Source organism: Mustela putorius, unplaced genomic scaffold (genome assembly GCF_011764305.1).
Source record: "Mustela putorius furo isolate JIRA1106 unplaced genomic scaffold, ASM1176430v1.1 tig00000873_pilon_pilon_pilon, whole genome shotgun sequence".
NCBI classification, from domain to species: Eukaryota; Metazoa; Chordata; class Mammalia; order Carnivora; family Mustelidae; genus Mustela; species Mustela putorius.
In genome coordinates, this window is record NW_025421504.1 from 6,490,019 (window position 1) to 6,504,431 (window position 14,413).

The following is a 14,413-nucleotide window of genomic DNA, read 5'->3' on the forward strand; positions in this document are numbered from 1 at the left end:
TCTCCCTCTCTCTCTTCCCCTCCACTCAGGCGCTCTCTCTCTCTCTCTCTCTCTTTCTTTATCTCTTAAAAAATCAGCAGAGGAACTAAATAGTTTCCAAAGAAGACATATAAATGGCCAACAGATACATAAAAAAGTGCTCAACATCCCTCATCATCACAGAAAGGCAAATAAAACCATGATGAGACATCACCTCACACCTGTCAGAATGGCTATCACCAAAATGACAAGAGAGAGCAAGCACTGGCAGGAGTGTGGAGGAATGGAAACCTAAGTGCACTATTAGGGGAACTCTAACCTGGTTAAAGGAGTTGGTGAGTAGGTGATCAGTAAGCATTTGCAAGTAGAAGAGCAGGGCACAGACCTGTACCCCAATAATAACTCTTGAGCCGGCATGGCTGCATGGGGACACCAGCAGGGATGCCCTGACCCATCTGTGCAAGACAAAGTGGACTCTAACCCCTCTGCATATCCCACACTGCCATGAGCCCTTTGGGGCTGAGCTTGCCCCTTGACTACCTTTGGCCACACAAGGATGGTGCAATTGGGGCAAACTTTCCCAAAGGATGGACATGAAGGAGAAAGTTTACATCTCAGGGTCAGGGAAAGGAAAAATTGAGATTCAAACAGCTTTATGCTTTTAAAACCCATCGGCCCTGTTCCTGAGTTCTGCTCCCAGCTCACTGTCATTCTACCCTCTCCCCCTTTCTTCAGACCAACTCTCCACAAAACACATGGACCTGATTAATAGTGCCACCCATCACAGTCTGTGTTTATGAAAACTTCACACATATTTTTAATTTTTTTAAATATTTACTTATTTATGAGGGAGAGAGCAGAAGGAGAGGGAGAGAGAGAATCCTCAAGCAAACTCCCCACCGAGTGCTGAACCCAACAGGGGGCCCAATCTCAGGACGCTGAGATTGTGACACGAGTCAAAACGAAGAGTCAGCCATCTCACTGACTGAGCCACTCAGGAACCCCTGACATATATATATATATATATATATTTTTAATGAGACCAATCACATTATAGAAATTGTTATTTTATTGTTGTTGTTGATTTTGAGTTGTATGAGCTCTTTATATATTTGGGATATTAACGCCTTATCTGATACATGATTTGCAAATATTTCCTCCCATTCTGTAGGTTTTTTATTTTATTAATTGTTTCTATTGCTGTACACAAGTTTTTAATTTGATGCCATTGTACTAATTAAATTTTGCGTTCATTGCTTACAATTTTGGTGTCACACCTAAAAATTATTGCCAAGACCAATGTCAAGGAGCTTTTCCACTATTTTCTCCTATAAGGGTCACAGTTTTGGGTCTTACATTTAAGTCTTAATCCACTTTAAGTTAATATTTGTGAGGTGTGCAGTTTCATTTTTCTGCAAATGGTTCTCCACTTTTCTGATCACCATTTCTTGAAGGAACTACACTTTCCCTCATGGGCTATTCTCAGCTTCTTTGTCAAGTATTAATTGGCTTTATGTGTGGGAGCTTATTTGTAGGCTTTCAATTCTGGTCTATAGGTTTATGGTTTTTTAAAAAAAATTGTATTTATTTAAGTCATCTCCACACCCAACATGGGGCTTGAACTCACAATCCCAAGATCAAGAGTCACATACTCTCGCAACTGAGCCAGCCAGTCACCCCCAATTCTGATCTATATGTTTTTAATGCCAGTACCATACTGTTTTGACTCCTACTTGTAATATGATTTACGTCACTATAGGACTGAGCCCTCCTCCTCCTCTCAGCCTTTTGAATGTTCCCCCAAAAAGGACCTCCAGAAGACCTCCTTCCTCTGCAGCCTGGCCTGGACACCAGGCCAGACACTCATCTGCTTCCCCAAACTGTTCTTCAAGAATTTTAGCTACTGGGTTATAAATCAGGATGCTAATTAAATTATGTCAGGTTAGGGGTAGAATTTTCCTTATTACTAATGAGGAAACCCAGTCCATCGCCTTCTTGCTCCCCTGGCCTCCTGTCCTGGGCTTGCTTTATGTGACTTTTCATCCAGCATGTGAAGTTATGCCCCGGGCACTGACACCGATGTAGAGTGCTAGCCCTATCCCAGGACTGTGATCTCAGAGCTTCACATACATTTTCTCACTTCATTCCCATAACAAATCTTCTGTTACTCCATCACAGCCCAGTTTGCAGATACACAAACTGAGGCTCAGAAAAGTTCAGTAATTGTCCATAGTCACACAGCTTGTGAGTGGTGCTCAGAATGAGAGTCCAGGTGTGTCTGACCCTCCAGCCGACACTTTTATGCCCTTGGTTATAACACCAGAACAAATGCATCTCCAGGTAAGCCAAACTTGCTCACGTGTTGCCTGCTGCTGGGACCCACTGTTGTGTTAGAGAAACATTTCTGGAGAGTTGACACCCAAACTATTGTACCCCTTGGACCCAAAGCCTGGTAGACCAGATGCCCCCTGCTCTAGCCCTGCTACAGACCCATATCCTGCCCCTCCCCACTTCACACAGCCCAGTTTCCTCTTTCTTATGTAGTGGCGACTTCTGTGCCCTGTGCCCCATCCCTTTCAAGAAATGACATTCAATTTGCTGAATAATTAAAAGCAGGAAATACTCTACAAAAGGAAGTGAGTGGGTCAGAAACTCGAAGGGCCAGAAACTCAGAGTGCAATCTTGGGCCCAGGCAGAGCTGCGAGAGTCCAGCTGGGATCCAAGTGTGCCCTCCCACTGTCCACAGAGGGGCGAGGAGTCTGGGAGGTGAAGCCATGAGGCTGTGGCTAGTTCTTCTCTTGCTCAACTTCCCAGGTGAGTGTGGAGGGGTTCTGGGGACTTAGTACCCCTGTGGCAGGGCAGAGGACCAAGAGCTAGTCCAGGCAGCAGGGGATATGATTTCTGGGGAAATGAAATGTGGTTTTTAAAATTTATTATTTATTATAAATTAATATAATTTATTTTTTATAATATAATGTATATATATAATAATATAACTTATTATTTATAATTTATTAAGCAAAAAAAATGGGTTCTTACTCTGTGTCAGGCATTCACCAGGCCCTGAGGACTTGAAGGGAAAAAAGAAACAGGATTAGTCATTAGAAAGGGGACCCCAGACAGCTCAGATGGTAAGACTTGCAGATAAAGAACAAACAATGGCAGGAATTGATGGAGGGGTACTCAGAGGCCCGAACAGGAGCTGCAGAAACCCATACAGACACCATCCATCTGATGAACCTTGAAGAAAGGGATCAACCCTTTAAACAGAGAAGGCAGAAGAACATTCCATGGAGAGAGGACTGCTTGATGAAGACACGGAGCCTTGAGAAAAGATGGTACATTCATGCACAAAGGGTCTCAGTGTGCAGGAGGCCTTGGGGTGACTGGTAGGTCATGAGGTTGAAAAAGCACAAGACAAGATTAAGAAGGCTCTTGGACACCATGGCCAGGAACCGAGACTTTCAAAGAAAGAGAAAATTGCTCAGGAACCCAGATGGGAGATAGGAGGGGGTCATGTATCTTCTCTATGGAAAGCCACTGCATACACTGAGAGAGCATTAAGGTCAGTCCAAAAGTTTGCACAATGTATGTTGTACATGTGGGTCACACACAGTCTTGTCTATGAGCCAGGAGACAGACCTTCTAGCAAAACAAACGGGTCCACAGGGATTCCCCACAAAGGACATAGCCAGGGAGTTGAGAGGCTGGAGTTCCAGTTCTGATAGCAGCACATGACACAGGCAAGCCCCCTCCTTGTTCTAAGACCTGGATTTCTGGTATGAATGGAAGGTCTCTGATGCTCTTTCTAGCTGTAATGTTGGGAGACTCTGCTATTCAGATCAGATATAAATAGACAAGGACTGTGGTCATTCTCAAATTATCAAGGCCATTTCTGATTTTATCATGACAGAGGCCCTGTGATGTTACCTGTAGACAGGTGGGGAGGGCAGTGGCTTCTCTGTGACCACTATGGTCCTTAGGCAGGACTCCAAACAGCCCAGAATTCCCAAGAAACAGCAGTTCAGAATGTCTGCCTCTCCCCCTGAACTCTAGCTTTGCATCTGAGCTCAAAGAACCCCATCTGCTCCTTCTCTTAATCCCAACACCCAGCTCACCCAGAGGCCAAGGGGAAGGGTGAACTGCTTGAGCTTCCACACACAAGGCATGTCCCCCATTCACATCTGTGTGCTCACACACTCCTACAGAGTTTGACACAAACTCACGTGTGCGCACACACACTCACACACTCACCCACTATGTCCCTTACATGCCCAGACCCACACAAAGAATCTTCTCTCCCAGATGAAGGCTGAGACTCACAGTGGCTACTCTGTGGCTTTGGCTGCAGAAACAAGACAGGGTGTCCTTCCTCCTCCAACTCTGCCATTTCACAATGGAAGGGAGTGAAGTAGTCAGTGATGCAAGGAAAGCGACCCCACTAACTGACAGCCTTCAGGTTTCTTCTGTGAAATGAAAAGGAGAGAAAGTGGATGGAGGGAAGTTGGAAAGACCCGACTTCCCATAAGACGCTCTTGTTGGCTCTGGTACCCAGTCCCACAGCAGCCCTGAGGGGAAGGCAGGCCACTGGCATTGATGGGTGCTCAGGGAATGTTAGCAAGTGGGGGAACAGGAGCACCGACCTGTACCCCAGAAATTACTCTTTGGCGCTTGAGATGGCATGGCTGCTTGGGGATACCAGCAGGGACGCCCTGCTCCATCAGTGCAAAACAAGTTATATTCAAACCCCTTTGTACATCCCACACCCCATGAGCCCCTATGCTCTGAGCGCTTCCCTTGGCTGCCTTGTTATCAACCCAGACAGGGACCTATCAACTCAGACAGGAAATTGTCAAACCAGACAGGGATTTATCAACCCAGACAGGAAGCTATCAACCCAGACCAGGAGCTCAACTGTTCTCTTGACTTTGACACAAGACTATTCACGCAAGGATGTGCACAAGGGGCAGACTTTCCCGAAGGACTGACATGAAGGAGAGAGGTTACATCTCAGAGTCAGGGAAAGGAAAAATTGAGATTCAAACAGCCTTATGCTTTTAAAACCCATCAGCCCAAGTTCTGCTCCCAGCTGACTGCTGTCCTAACATCTCCACCTTCCTTCAGACCAACTCTCCACAAAACACACAGACCTGATCAATAGTTCCACCCATCACAGTATGCATTTATGGAAACTTTGCATGTATTTCTTTCTAAAACAAGCCTAATCACATTATGAATGCTTAATTGCAAGATTAAATTAGCAAAGTTGGGATTGATGAAACTTCTGTTTCAGAGCAGCAACATCTCTAATTCTGTTTATGATTGTTGAAAATACCATGTACACTGACCCTCAGCTTCGGATGGTAGCTGTGTCGTTGCTGTTGTTGTCTTAAGAAAGAAAACCACCTTTTCTGCCAACTCTTATGATTACTGTTTCTTAGCAATCTTTTTCCTAATGGGGTCCTTTTGATTATTAAAATTTTTTCTTCATCATTTTTTTTATCAGTTGATGATATTGTGAACATTTACACATAATAGAAATGTATGATTTAGAAAGGGAAATTTCCTCCCAAGTCCCAGGTTCAGCACTGACCACTGTCAAGAGTTTCGAACACTCATTGACCTATTTTTTTCTATGCATGGGCCACAGAAGAACCACAGAAATGGAATCTAAACACTCTGTTAGGCAACTTTTTAAAAACTTAATACTGATGTATCAGGGATGTCTTCCCTGTTATCATTTGTGATCTGTCTTCTTTTAACCATGATGTGCGAGGACGGTAATTCATTAGCCCAATCTCCCAGTAATGGTGTTTGAATTTGTTTCCAGACTCTACTGTGTTTTATGTTAGCACTGCAATTATCAGCCTTATATTTCAGTGCCCCCTGGTGTGGAAATTATAGTTCATGCCAGAATCAGAATGTCAACTCAAAATGTCCAAAATAAAATCAAAATGTCCAAGAGCATGACAACAAGCTCTTTTGCAAAAATGATCATAAACTTGATTGGTACCTTCCAGGATCCAGATACCATGCAAGACACGGGGACTGGTGACGGGGAAGAGGGAGAATGCACACCCAAAGTCTCTTCCCTTCAGGACAGAGCATCCTAGTAAAGGAGACAGAGAGAGACTGGTAGTGATCATAAAACACCAGTGTGGCGCTCGGGTTCCGTGAGGTCATGGAGCAATGGAAGGAAGCAGTTCTAGTTGGGAAAGGAATTAAGGTGATCAGTAGGCAGGCTGGGTTCAGAGAAGGGTTTCCAGGTGGAAGGAAGGGTGGGAGCAGTGACATAGCTCTTGGGAGGGCCTACCAGGGTCAGAGGAAAAGAAAAGTGGGGGGTGGGGGTTATAGGGTCCAGTGGAAGGCAAGGGGGAGCAGGAAATGGTGCTGGACAGAGAACTTGGATTTAGAAGAATAAAAAAGTTGGAAGTCCAACAAAAGCATTTTAAATCATTCTGAGGCAGTGGGGAGCAGCTGCAGAAGAGATCCTGAAATCCTGCTCATGGCAAGTGCTGCTGAGGACAAGGTGGGGACTATTTTAGCATGAAGCTCCAACAGTGATATGCAGAGAATAGTGGAGAAGGGAGTGTAACAGGAACTGGAGAAGCTTCTCTGGGTGCTATGGCCATGATCCAGGCACCAGATGGGCTCTTGACCTGGTGAAAGGCTCTCACTGAGGGGGCAACCCCCAACAGAAGATCTGCGTTTTGGCCAAGACCCAAGTCTTACAATAACCTGCAAAGTTCGAAAGTAGCGAAACGATTTTGCAAATTGAGAAGCAAGACCCAGGGAGGTGAAGTAGCTTACCCAAGACTTCCCGAGTAGTGTGTGGTAGACGTGACTTTCTCTGTCCAAATTCACTCTTTCTGCTATGTCATGCTGGCATCATGAACTGTGACAGGACGGGGGTGGCGGGGGAGAAAGAAATCATGTTAAGAAGCATTTTGGAGGTAGAGTCGACTCAAGGGCTCACCAATCAGTTGTTGAGGGAGAAGAGGAGGACAGGTTCAATGGAGATGTCAAGTTCTCCGTCAGGTGCACTAGGAACGCTGTTGGTTTGAAGAGAGTAGAGTTAGTTCTGCTCATGGAATACTGAGTTTATTTCCAATGGCTGCTGTAACAAATGACCACAAACCACAAACTGGCTTGAAATGATGAAATTTATTATCTTACAGTTCTGAAAGTCTGAAGTCCAAAATGGACTTCCTGGATAAAATCCTGCTGTGGGCAAGGTTGTATTCCCTCTGGAGGTTCTGGGGAAGAAACCGTGTTCTCACCTGGTTCAGATTCCGGAGGTCGCCCGCATTCCTTGGCTCAGGATACCTTTATCTATCTTCAAAGCCAGCAGCACAGCATCTTCCAATCTCCCTCTGACTCTGACCACTAACTCATTTTCATCTTATACGAGCCCTTCTGATGACTTTAGACCCAACTATATAATCCAGGATAATTACCCCTCCTCACATGTTCTTGGGATTATGACATCAACATCTTTGGGAGACATAATTCTACTGAGCACAAATGCAAACCTCAAGTGACCTGAGAGGAAGAAGGTACAGGGTATGAGGAGGTGCACCTTCCTGGTGCGACAGACCTGACTCCTGCGGCCCCCAGAAGACAACCCCTCTCACCCCTCTGGGATGATCCTGAGGCTCTCGGGCTAAGACAGTCAGGAGAGGCTTCTATTGTGTTTCTCTGCTTCTCCCTGCTTTTTCACTTCCATGCAATCAAAGCACAAGAGGTCATTGCCAAGCACAAAGAGTGTCTGTCCAGTCACATATACTCAGCTTGACTGGAGTCAATCCCCAGAGCAGCACGATACCCTTCCAACTCTTGCTTGCCCCGAACCCATCCCACTCCCCACAGACCTTTGCTAGTGCACCACATGAGCTCTCCAAGGGAGAGAGGAAATACTGAAACAGACCAAGTTCAAGGAGGATTTAGTCCTGGGACTACTGACTTTGGGGTAGAGATGTACAGTGTGTATTTGGAAACAATAGGCTGGAGCTAAGGAAAGAATGTGGGCCATCAATGTGAATTTGGGGAATTATCAGCATGTTGGCAATAACCAAAATCATAGGAAGGGAGAATTCCTCCATGGGGGTGTAGTAAGATGGGACAAAATGAGGACTGGAGAGAGACCCCCCCCAGCTCCTCCCGCAGTGCTCTGGGACTGGTTCACACTGGCTGGCAAGAACCGACTTTTCTCAGCTGTGTGTCCAGTGACACGGCACTGACTGCCTGAGATCAACCCAGGGTAGGAATATTTACACTACAGAAATTGGAAAATGTTACAAATGGAGATTTTCTTCCCCGGAGGGTTAGTTGTTAAGTATTTACCAATACGCCCCTTTTGCACCAAGATTTAAAGAGGGAGGAAGAGAAATCAGTAGAAGCCTCAGAGATGGGCAGTCGGAGAAGGAGAGTGTGGAAGAGGACCGAGTTGTGAAGCCAAGAAAGACAGTGTCAGAAAGTCAGGAGTGTCACCACTGCAGGAAGGACCAGGAATGTGAGGACAGTACAGGCTGGACATTATCACCGCAGGAGCTGATGGGGAAGCTGGACAGAGGAGGTGGACCTGTGGGGGTCAGCTAGTGGGTAGCTGCAAAGGCCGGGACCCTGGCTCAGTCCCTGGATACCAATCTGGGGCCACCTGAGCCCTTGGGGCTCCCAGGCCAGACCTGGCTCCAGGAGGCAGGGGTTTTATCTTGGGATTCTGTTTTCCAGGCTGTTTCTCCATCAAAGGCCCAGAGTCTGTGAGGGGCCTGGAGGGGGGTTCGGTGAGCGTGCAGTGCCAATATACACCAGGATGGGAGAATTACAAGAAGTGGTGGTGTCGCGGAGCAGAGTGGGAGTCATGCCACAACCTCGTTGAAACCGATGGATCAGAGCAAGAAAAGAAGGTAGATCGTGTGTCCATCAGGGACAACCAGAGTCACCTCTTGTTCACAGTGACCATGGAGGAGGTCAGGCAAAGTGACACAGACACTTACTGGTGTGGGATTAACAGATCTGGACCTGACCTTGGGGCATCTATCAAAGTGACCATTGACCCAGGTAAGAACTTTCTCATCTACACAGTGAGACCCTCTTGCTTAGGACAGAAAGAATGAGGGTTTCTGCTTCCCCCTCCCCAAGGGCAGAAGGGTAATGGCTGAGTAGCTGGGAACAGTGTCCCCATCACAGTCCCTGAGGTCACCTGAGGTATCTAGATGATGCACGCAGGGCTGGCAGGTCTTGGGGGAGAGGCAAGAACATGGACCCCAGCATCACTGCCCGTGGTCCAGCCCAGCTGTCCTGGGGACCCACAACCCTGGCAGCCTCCCAGTCTCTCATCAGATGTGTGGGTGGACCTTGGATGCCTTGGGTCCCAGGGCATGGCTCCAGGAAGTGGTCACTGGTACTCACACTCCTGACCCATCACTACACAGAGAGAGAGGCAGAGGGGATACTTGGGGAAGCCCAGAGGGTCTCAGCACTGAACCCCAGGAACTTGCCCAACCCAGAGTAGCTCTGGGCATGTGACAATGCCTCTCCTTTCTGGGCCCCCAGCCACCCTGCCCTCTACTTTCTCTGGCTGCATAAGAGTGAGCAAGGAGTTAGAGGGACCCAAGAAGGGGCTCAGGTAACAGAGGATGCTGTAAGCAGAAAGGAAGGATTTGACCATTATGCCAAGATCAGGGACCCCTCTGGCTGTCCTGGGGTCTCCGCAGGCCTAGGACTCAACTAAAAATAGCTCATGGACAGTCAGCGCCAAGCTGGTCTCAGGAATCCATGACCAAGTAGTCGACCATAAACTGTCTTCATAGTTTCTCATACAGATGTTTAATTCATCATAGCCATTGCTCTCGATAGAACCAGAATGTGCCCTCTTGTTCACCAGCCCTCCAGAGTCCTCCTCCTCCTCCTCACCATGCCAGTAACTGGCTGCCCCATTTCCAGAACCACGTGTCCTTGAGCCCAGCTCAGGCACTGCTCTAGGACCAATGATGTTGGAGGAGGACCCCGTCTGGCCCCGGGCCCCCATCTGGCTAAAGTCCCACCTAGAGGGGGAAGTGGAAAGAAGTGAAAGAATGGATCTCTCGCCCCAGAAGCACATATAGCACAGGCTCCTGTTTCCTTTTTATTTCTACCTGAGTCGATGGAAAGTGACTGAGTGGCGGTTCAGAAAACTCGGGCAGAGGGCGCCTGGCTGGCTCCGTCTGTTTAGTGTCTGCCTCTTGGTTTGGGCTCAGGCTAAGATCTCAGGGAGGTGAGACTGAGCCCCGTGTCGGGCTTTGTGCTCAGCGTGGAATCTGCTTGAGATTCTCTCCCTCTCTCTCTCTGCCTCTCCACTCCCCTCTAAAATATATAAACAAAATCTTAAAAAAGAACGAAGGGAAGGAAGGAAGAAAGAAAGAAAGAGAAAGGAAACTCAGTAGGACGGGAGAAGCCTGGGGGCTGTATCTGACTTCCTAGTCGAGGGGCAGGGTGGCTCCCACGGGGCCCAGCAGGGAGCCACCCATGAGCCCCAGTCATTGTCCCCATAACCTGTGGCCAACTCTGCCTGTGTCTAGTGGACATGGTTCTGAGCACCTTGGCGAGCCCAAGATCCAGGACAACTACCAGCAGACGTACAGAGGGGACATCCGACTCCTACATCAGGTGAGTGGCTGCCATCCTGCCCCTGCCCCTACATGGGGCCTCTCCTACTCTGCTTCTGCACCCTCACGGGCCACCAGAGCAGTCACAGCCAGAGTGAAGGCCCAAAGCCGCTACCCCTCCCAACAACTCGCTCCCACCTATGTTGCCCCTACCCCCATCCCCCCATTCCAACTTCCCAAGAAAGTCACTCTGCAGAATCTTTCTTTTTCTTTTTTTTAAAGATTTTATTTATTTATTTATTTGACAGAGAGAGAGAGAGAGAGAGATCACCAGTAGGCAGAGCGGCAGGCAGAGTGGGTGGGGGGAAGCAGGCTCCCTGCTGAGCAGAGATCACGACCTGAGCCAAAGACAGAGGCTTTAACCCACTGAGCCACTCAGGCGCCCCCAGAACCTTTCTTTATGTTCAGTTGTCAACAACAACAAAGTCCTGATGACCTAGAGCATGCCAAGGGGAGATAAGAAAAAAATCCCCACCATGTGAGGCGTCGGGTGGCCACGGAGCGGGAGTGTGGCTCAGCCACCTGGAGCTGGCATTTTCAGGAGCAGCAAAGGCACAGAGCCTGTCGTGGGCCACCCCAGGGTGCTGAGACTCACTTCAGGAAAGGGGAGACGCAGGAGGCGTGATTAGAAATAAAGGTGGGCCCAGAGCCAAGCAAAACCGACAATGTGAGGTTCCTTCTGAGGAGCCCTCATGGTTGAGCCACTGAGCCAAAGCCATGGCGATCTTTGACCTGGGGCTTCCAGGTCCAGAATCTCAGGCTTTGCAGGGCTGGCCAATGCTCCCTCTGGTCAGGGTACGGGGAGTGACAGGGCCTGGGCACCTAGGGCTCTGACAGCTCTGTCCTCTCTTGCAGGAACCACTACATTCTCCTGGTTTTTCTGAAGGCGCCGGTCTTGCTCATGTTGGTCGTTGCTGTCCTTTGGTTGAAGGGGTCTCAGCAGAGACTGTCCGTCTATAGGAACTTGTCCTCTGATCTCGTCGGAGACACAGCCCCTTAGACAGACGGACGAGCAGAACCTTCCACTCCTGGACCCCATTTCCAGAGGAGACCCAGGCTGTGGCAGAAATGTCTCTGGGTCCTCGGGAAGCAGTGACTGATGCTGGGGGTGCTGAGGGGCTGGCCAGTCACCCTCCTGGCTCTGCACAGCTCAGGGACACAACTCAGGACCCTCATTTAAAAAAAAAACAACAAAACTTTATTTATTTATTTGATAGACAGAGATAACAAGTAGGCAGAGAGGCAGGCAGAGAGAGGGGGAGGGAAGCAGGCTCCCCGCTGAGCAGAGAGCCTGATGCGGGGCTCGATCCCAGAACCCTGAGACCATGACCTGAGCTGAAGACAGAGGCTTAACCCACTGAGCCACCTAGGTGCCCCAACTCAGGACCCTCTTGAGGCTCCATGGCTTCTTGGACTTGTTCCCCCTCCTTCAGGTTGAAAATGCCCCATGCTACCCAACATGGGGCCAGGGCTCATGGTCAGAGCTATTGGGGTGGAACCCAAGCCACCTCTTTTCTAAGAAGTTGGGGGCACAAAGCCAATGACCGAAGCACAGAGAGAAGCAGTAGGGGCGCAGACAGACAGAGAGATGGAGCCCTGCCCACGCCCTGGTCTCCTTCATTGCTGAGACCAGCTCAGCACTCTCTATGTCTGAGCTTCTGATACATAAGGGTTTTTTAATAAGCCAGTCAAGTTGGGCCTCAGAAACTCCTTCAAGGTTGGGGAGGCCAGTCAGGAAAACTCTGAGGAAAACGATATGGTCTCTCCAGCATGATGATATTTTAATAATCTTAATAATTAATTTGTTTAAATAACCTTAATCATTAAAAGTGTCATGATAAATGCCTTTTTTTTGGTTTGTCCATTTGGATGGACTCGGTCACTTTACCTTATGGGCCGTGGATCCTCCCACCAAAGGGACTGTCACATCATGTAAGAAGGAACACCCCCCATTTGAGATGTGTCCACCCACAAGCAAACGCACACAAACACATCCATTTGGAATGTTTCCCTTTGTTTTATCCTGCAGCTTTATTGAGCTATAAGTGACAAATAAAATTGTATATATTTAAGGTGTAAATGTGCTTTTTTAAAAGGGGCACAAAGTGATGATTTATATATGTTATATATTTAACATATATAAACTCCTTGAAATAAACACTACAACCTAGTTCATTAACACACCCATCATTTTACATATTTATCTCTCTCTCTCTCTCTCTTTTTTTTTTTTTTTTTTTTTTGATGTGAGATGAACACTTCAGATCTACCTTGTTAGCAAATTTCAGGTATACCACACAGTATTACTAACCATAGTCATCAGGCTGTATGCACTATGCTAAACCTAGAACCTAGCTTATAATTGAAAGTTTGTGCCCTCTGAGCAACAGCACCCCATTTTGTCCTGTGCCCCAGCCCTTGGTTCGATGTGGAATGTTTCCCTCGGAACACCTGGGAGGACGTGTCCACCCTGTCCTTTGTCCCCATAGGTAGGCCTTGGTTCTGAGCCTCAGGCAGCCATGGGAAGGTGGCTCACCCGGGGAAAAAGGAGACAGGAATCCCTGTCCTTAGCATGGTAGCCGGAACATCCCCTCCCCACTGGGAAGCAAGAGCCCCCTCTCTTTGCCCTTTAGCCAACGAGAAACTTTCTCCCACTTTCACTGCCCCCAGAAAGGATAAACTTTGAGCCAGACTAATAGGCTTTGAATCACCCTGCTTGGGGACCAAGGTCCATAGTCCACCAGCTATGGACTGCAGATACATCCTTGGATCCAGCCTTTCCAAGATGTAAACAGACTCGGGTGACAAGCAGTCCTTGGGGGGCAAAGCCAAGGCCCAGCAGCTTCACCAGCTGGCCCAAACGGGTGCAAGGCCCCTGGTAATCGCTGCCTTGGTCCATGCTCTACCCACAGTGTCTTCCTGTTTATATTGAACAACCCCTATGTCTTTGGAGAATCTGCGGTTGGGCTTTTACTCTCAGGACATCGTCAAAGAGAATGCACTGGAGTAGGCTTTGGGGGTCTGTCCTGAACACCACCCCCATCACACATGTGTGTGCACACACACACACACACTTCTGGAAACTGCCCCTTGGGTTCCCATGAAAATGGTGAAGCAAAACTTGCCTCGTACATTCGCTGTCCAAGGTAGGGAGAAAGACAAAATTGTAAGTTAGCCACTGGGGCAGGATAGAATTTTCCAGCAAATGAGTTTCCACTAGGAGCCTGGTGCCCAAGCCCTTGTGCTTGCAAACAGCTCTGGATGGGGACAGCTCCTCACCTTCTCACATGGGCACACACGATAACCAGGAGTTAGTAGAGGCAGAGAAGGGGAGAGAGCAAGAGTTGACTGCTCTTTTGAGAAGAAAGCATAACTTCTCCTTCCCCACGGGTTCCTCCTTGTGAGCCCTTCCTTCCTTTTTTTTTTTTTTTTTAATGGAGCTTCCCCCATTACCCCACTTCTGAGAAGCTTTGGAACCACAGAGGAAGTTTATCAAGAGCAGGGAGAAGCTGGTCAGTGTCAGGAGAATCAACGACAGCCCCATCCGGAAAGGACGCCCCAGTGGAAAGGGCCCCTACCACTACCTGGGACACGGGGTTAGTTCTTCTTGATGCTGGCTATGTCCTGAATGGTGTTTTCTTAATAAATGAGGTTAAAGGAAGTTTCTAGCACCTTCTGCCTACCCTCTGAAGCATTTCCCCCTACAGCTCACTGGTCTGCCTTTTTCCACATGCTCAGGCTTTCTAGATCCCCATGGCTGGTCTGCTTATGTCCCCCCCACCCCTGCT

The 14,413-nt window shown here is 48.2% G+C and overlaps 1 protein-coding gene across 2 annotated transcripts; it reads left to right on the forward strand.

The window, feature by feature from the left end:
* Positions 1 to 1,899: 1,899 nt before the first annotated feature.
* CD300LB (CD300 molecule like family member b) lies at positions 1,900 to 12,697 on the forward strand. Of its 2 annotated transcripts, none has more exons than XM_013054468.2 (4): positions 1,900 to 2,793; positions 8,935 to 9,039; positions 10,539 to 10,626; positions 11,481 to 12,697. In XM_013054468.2, the coding sequence occupies exons 1-4, from the start codon at positions 2,754 to 2,756 to the stop codon at positions 11,623 to 11,625; spliced, it is 378 nt and encodes a 125-aa protein (XP_012909922.1). In that variant the 5' UTR covers positions 1,900 to 2,753; the 3' UTR covers positions 11,626 to 12,697. The 2 variants fall into 2 exon arrangements, with proteins under 2 accessions (XP_012909922.1, XP_004749076.1); XM_004749019.3 differs by having other exon boundaries at positions 1,916 to 2,793; positions 8,710 to 9,039.
* The last annotated feature ends 1,716 nt before the right edge of the window (positions 12,698 to 14,413 follow it).

Coding starts and splice junctions, on each gene's coding strand:
- CD300LB (XM_004749019.3), top strand. CDS start 2,754: ATGAGGCTGTGGCTAGTTCTTCTCTTGCTCAACTTCCCAG. Junction 2,794..8,709: donor TCTCTTGCTCAACTTCCCAG/GTGAGTGTGGAG, acceptor TCTGTTTTCCAG/GCTGTTTCTCCATCAAAGGC. Junction 9,040..10,538: donor CAAAGTGACCATTGACCCAG/GTAAGAACTTTC, acceptor GCCTGTGTCTAG/TGGACATGGTTCTGAGCACC.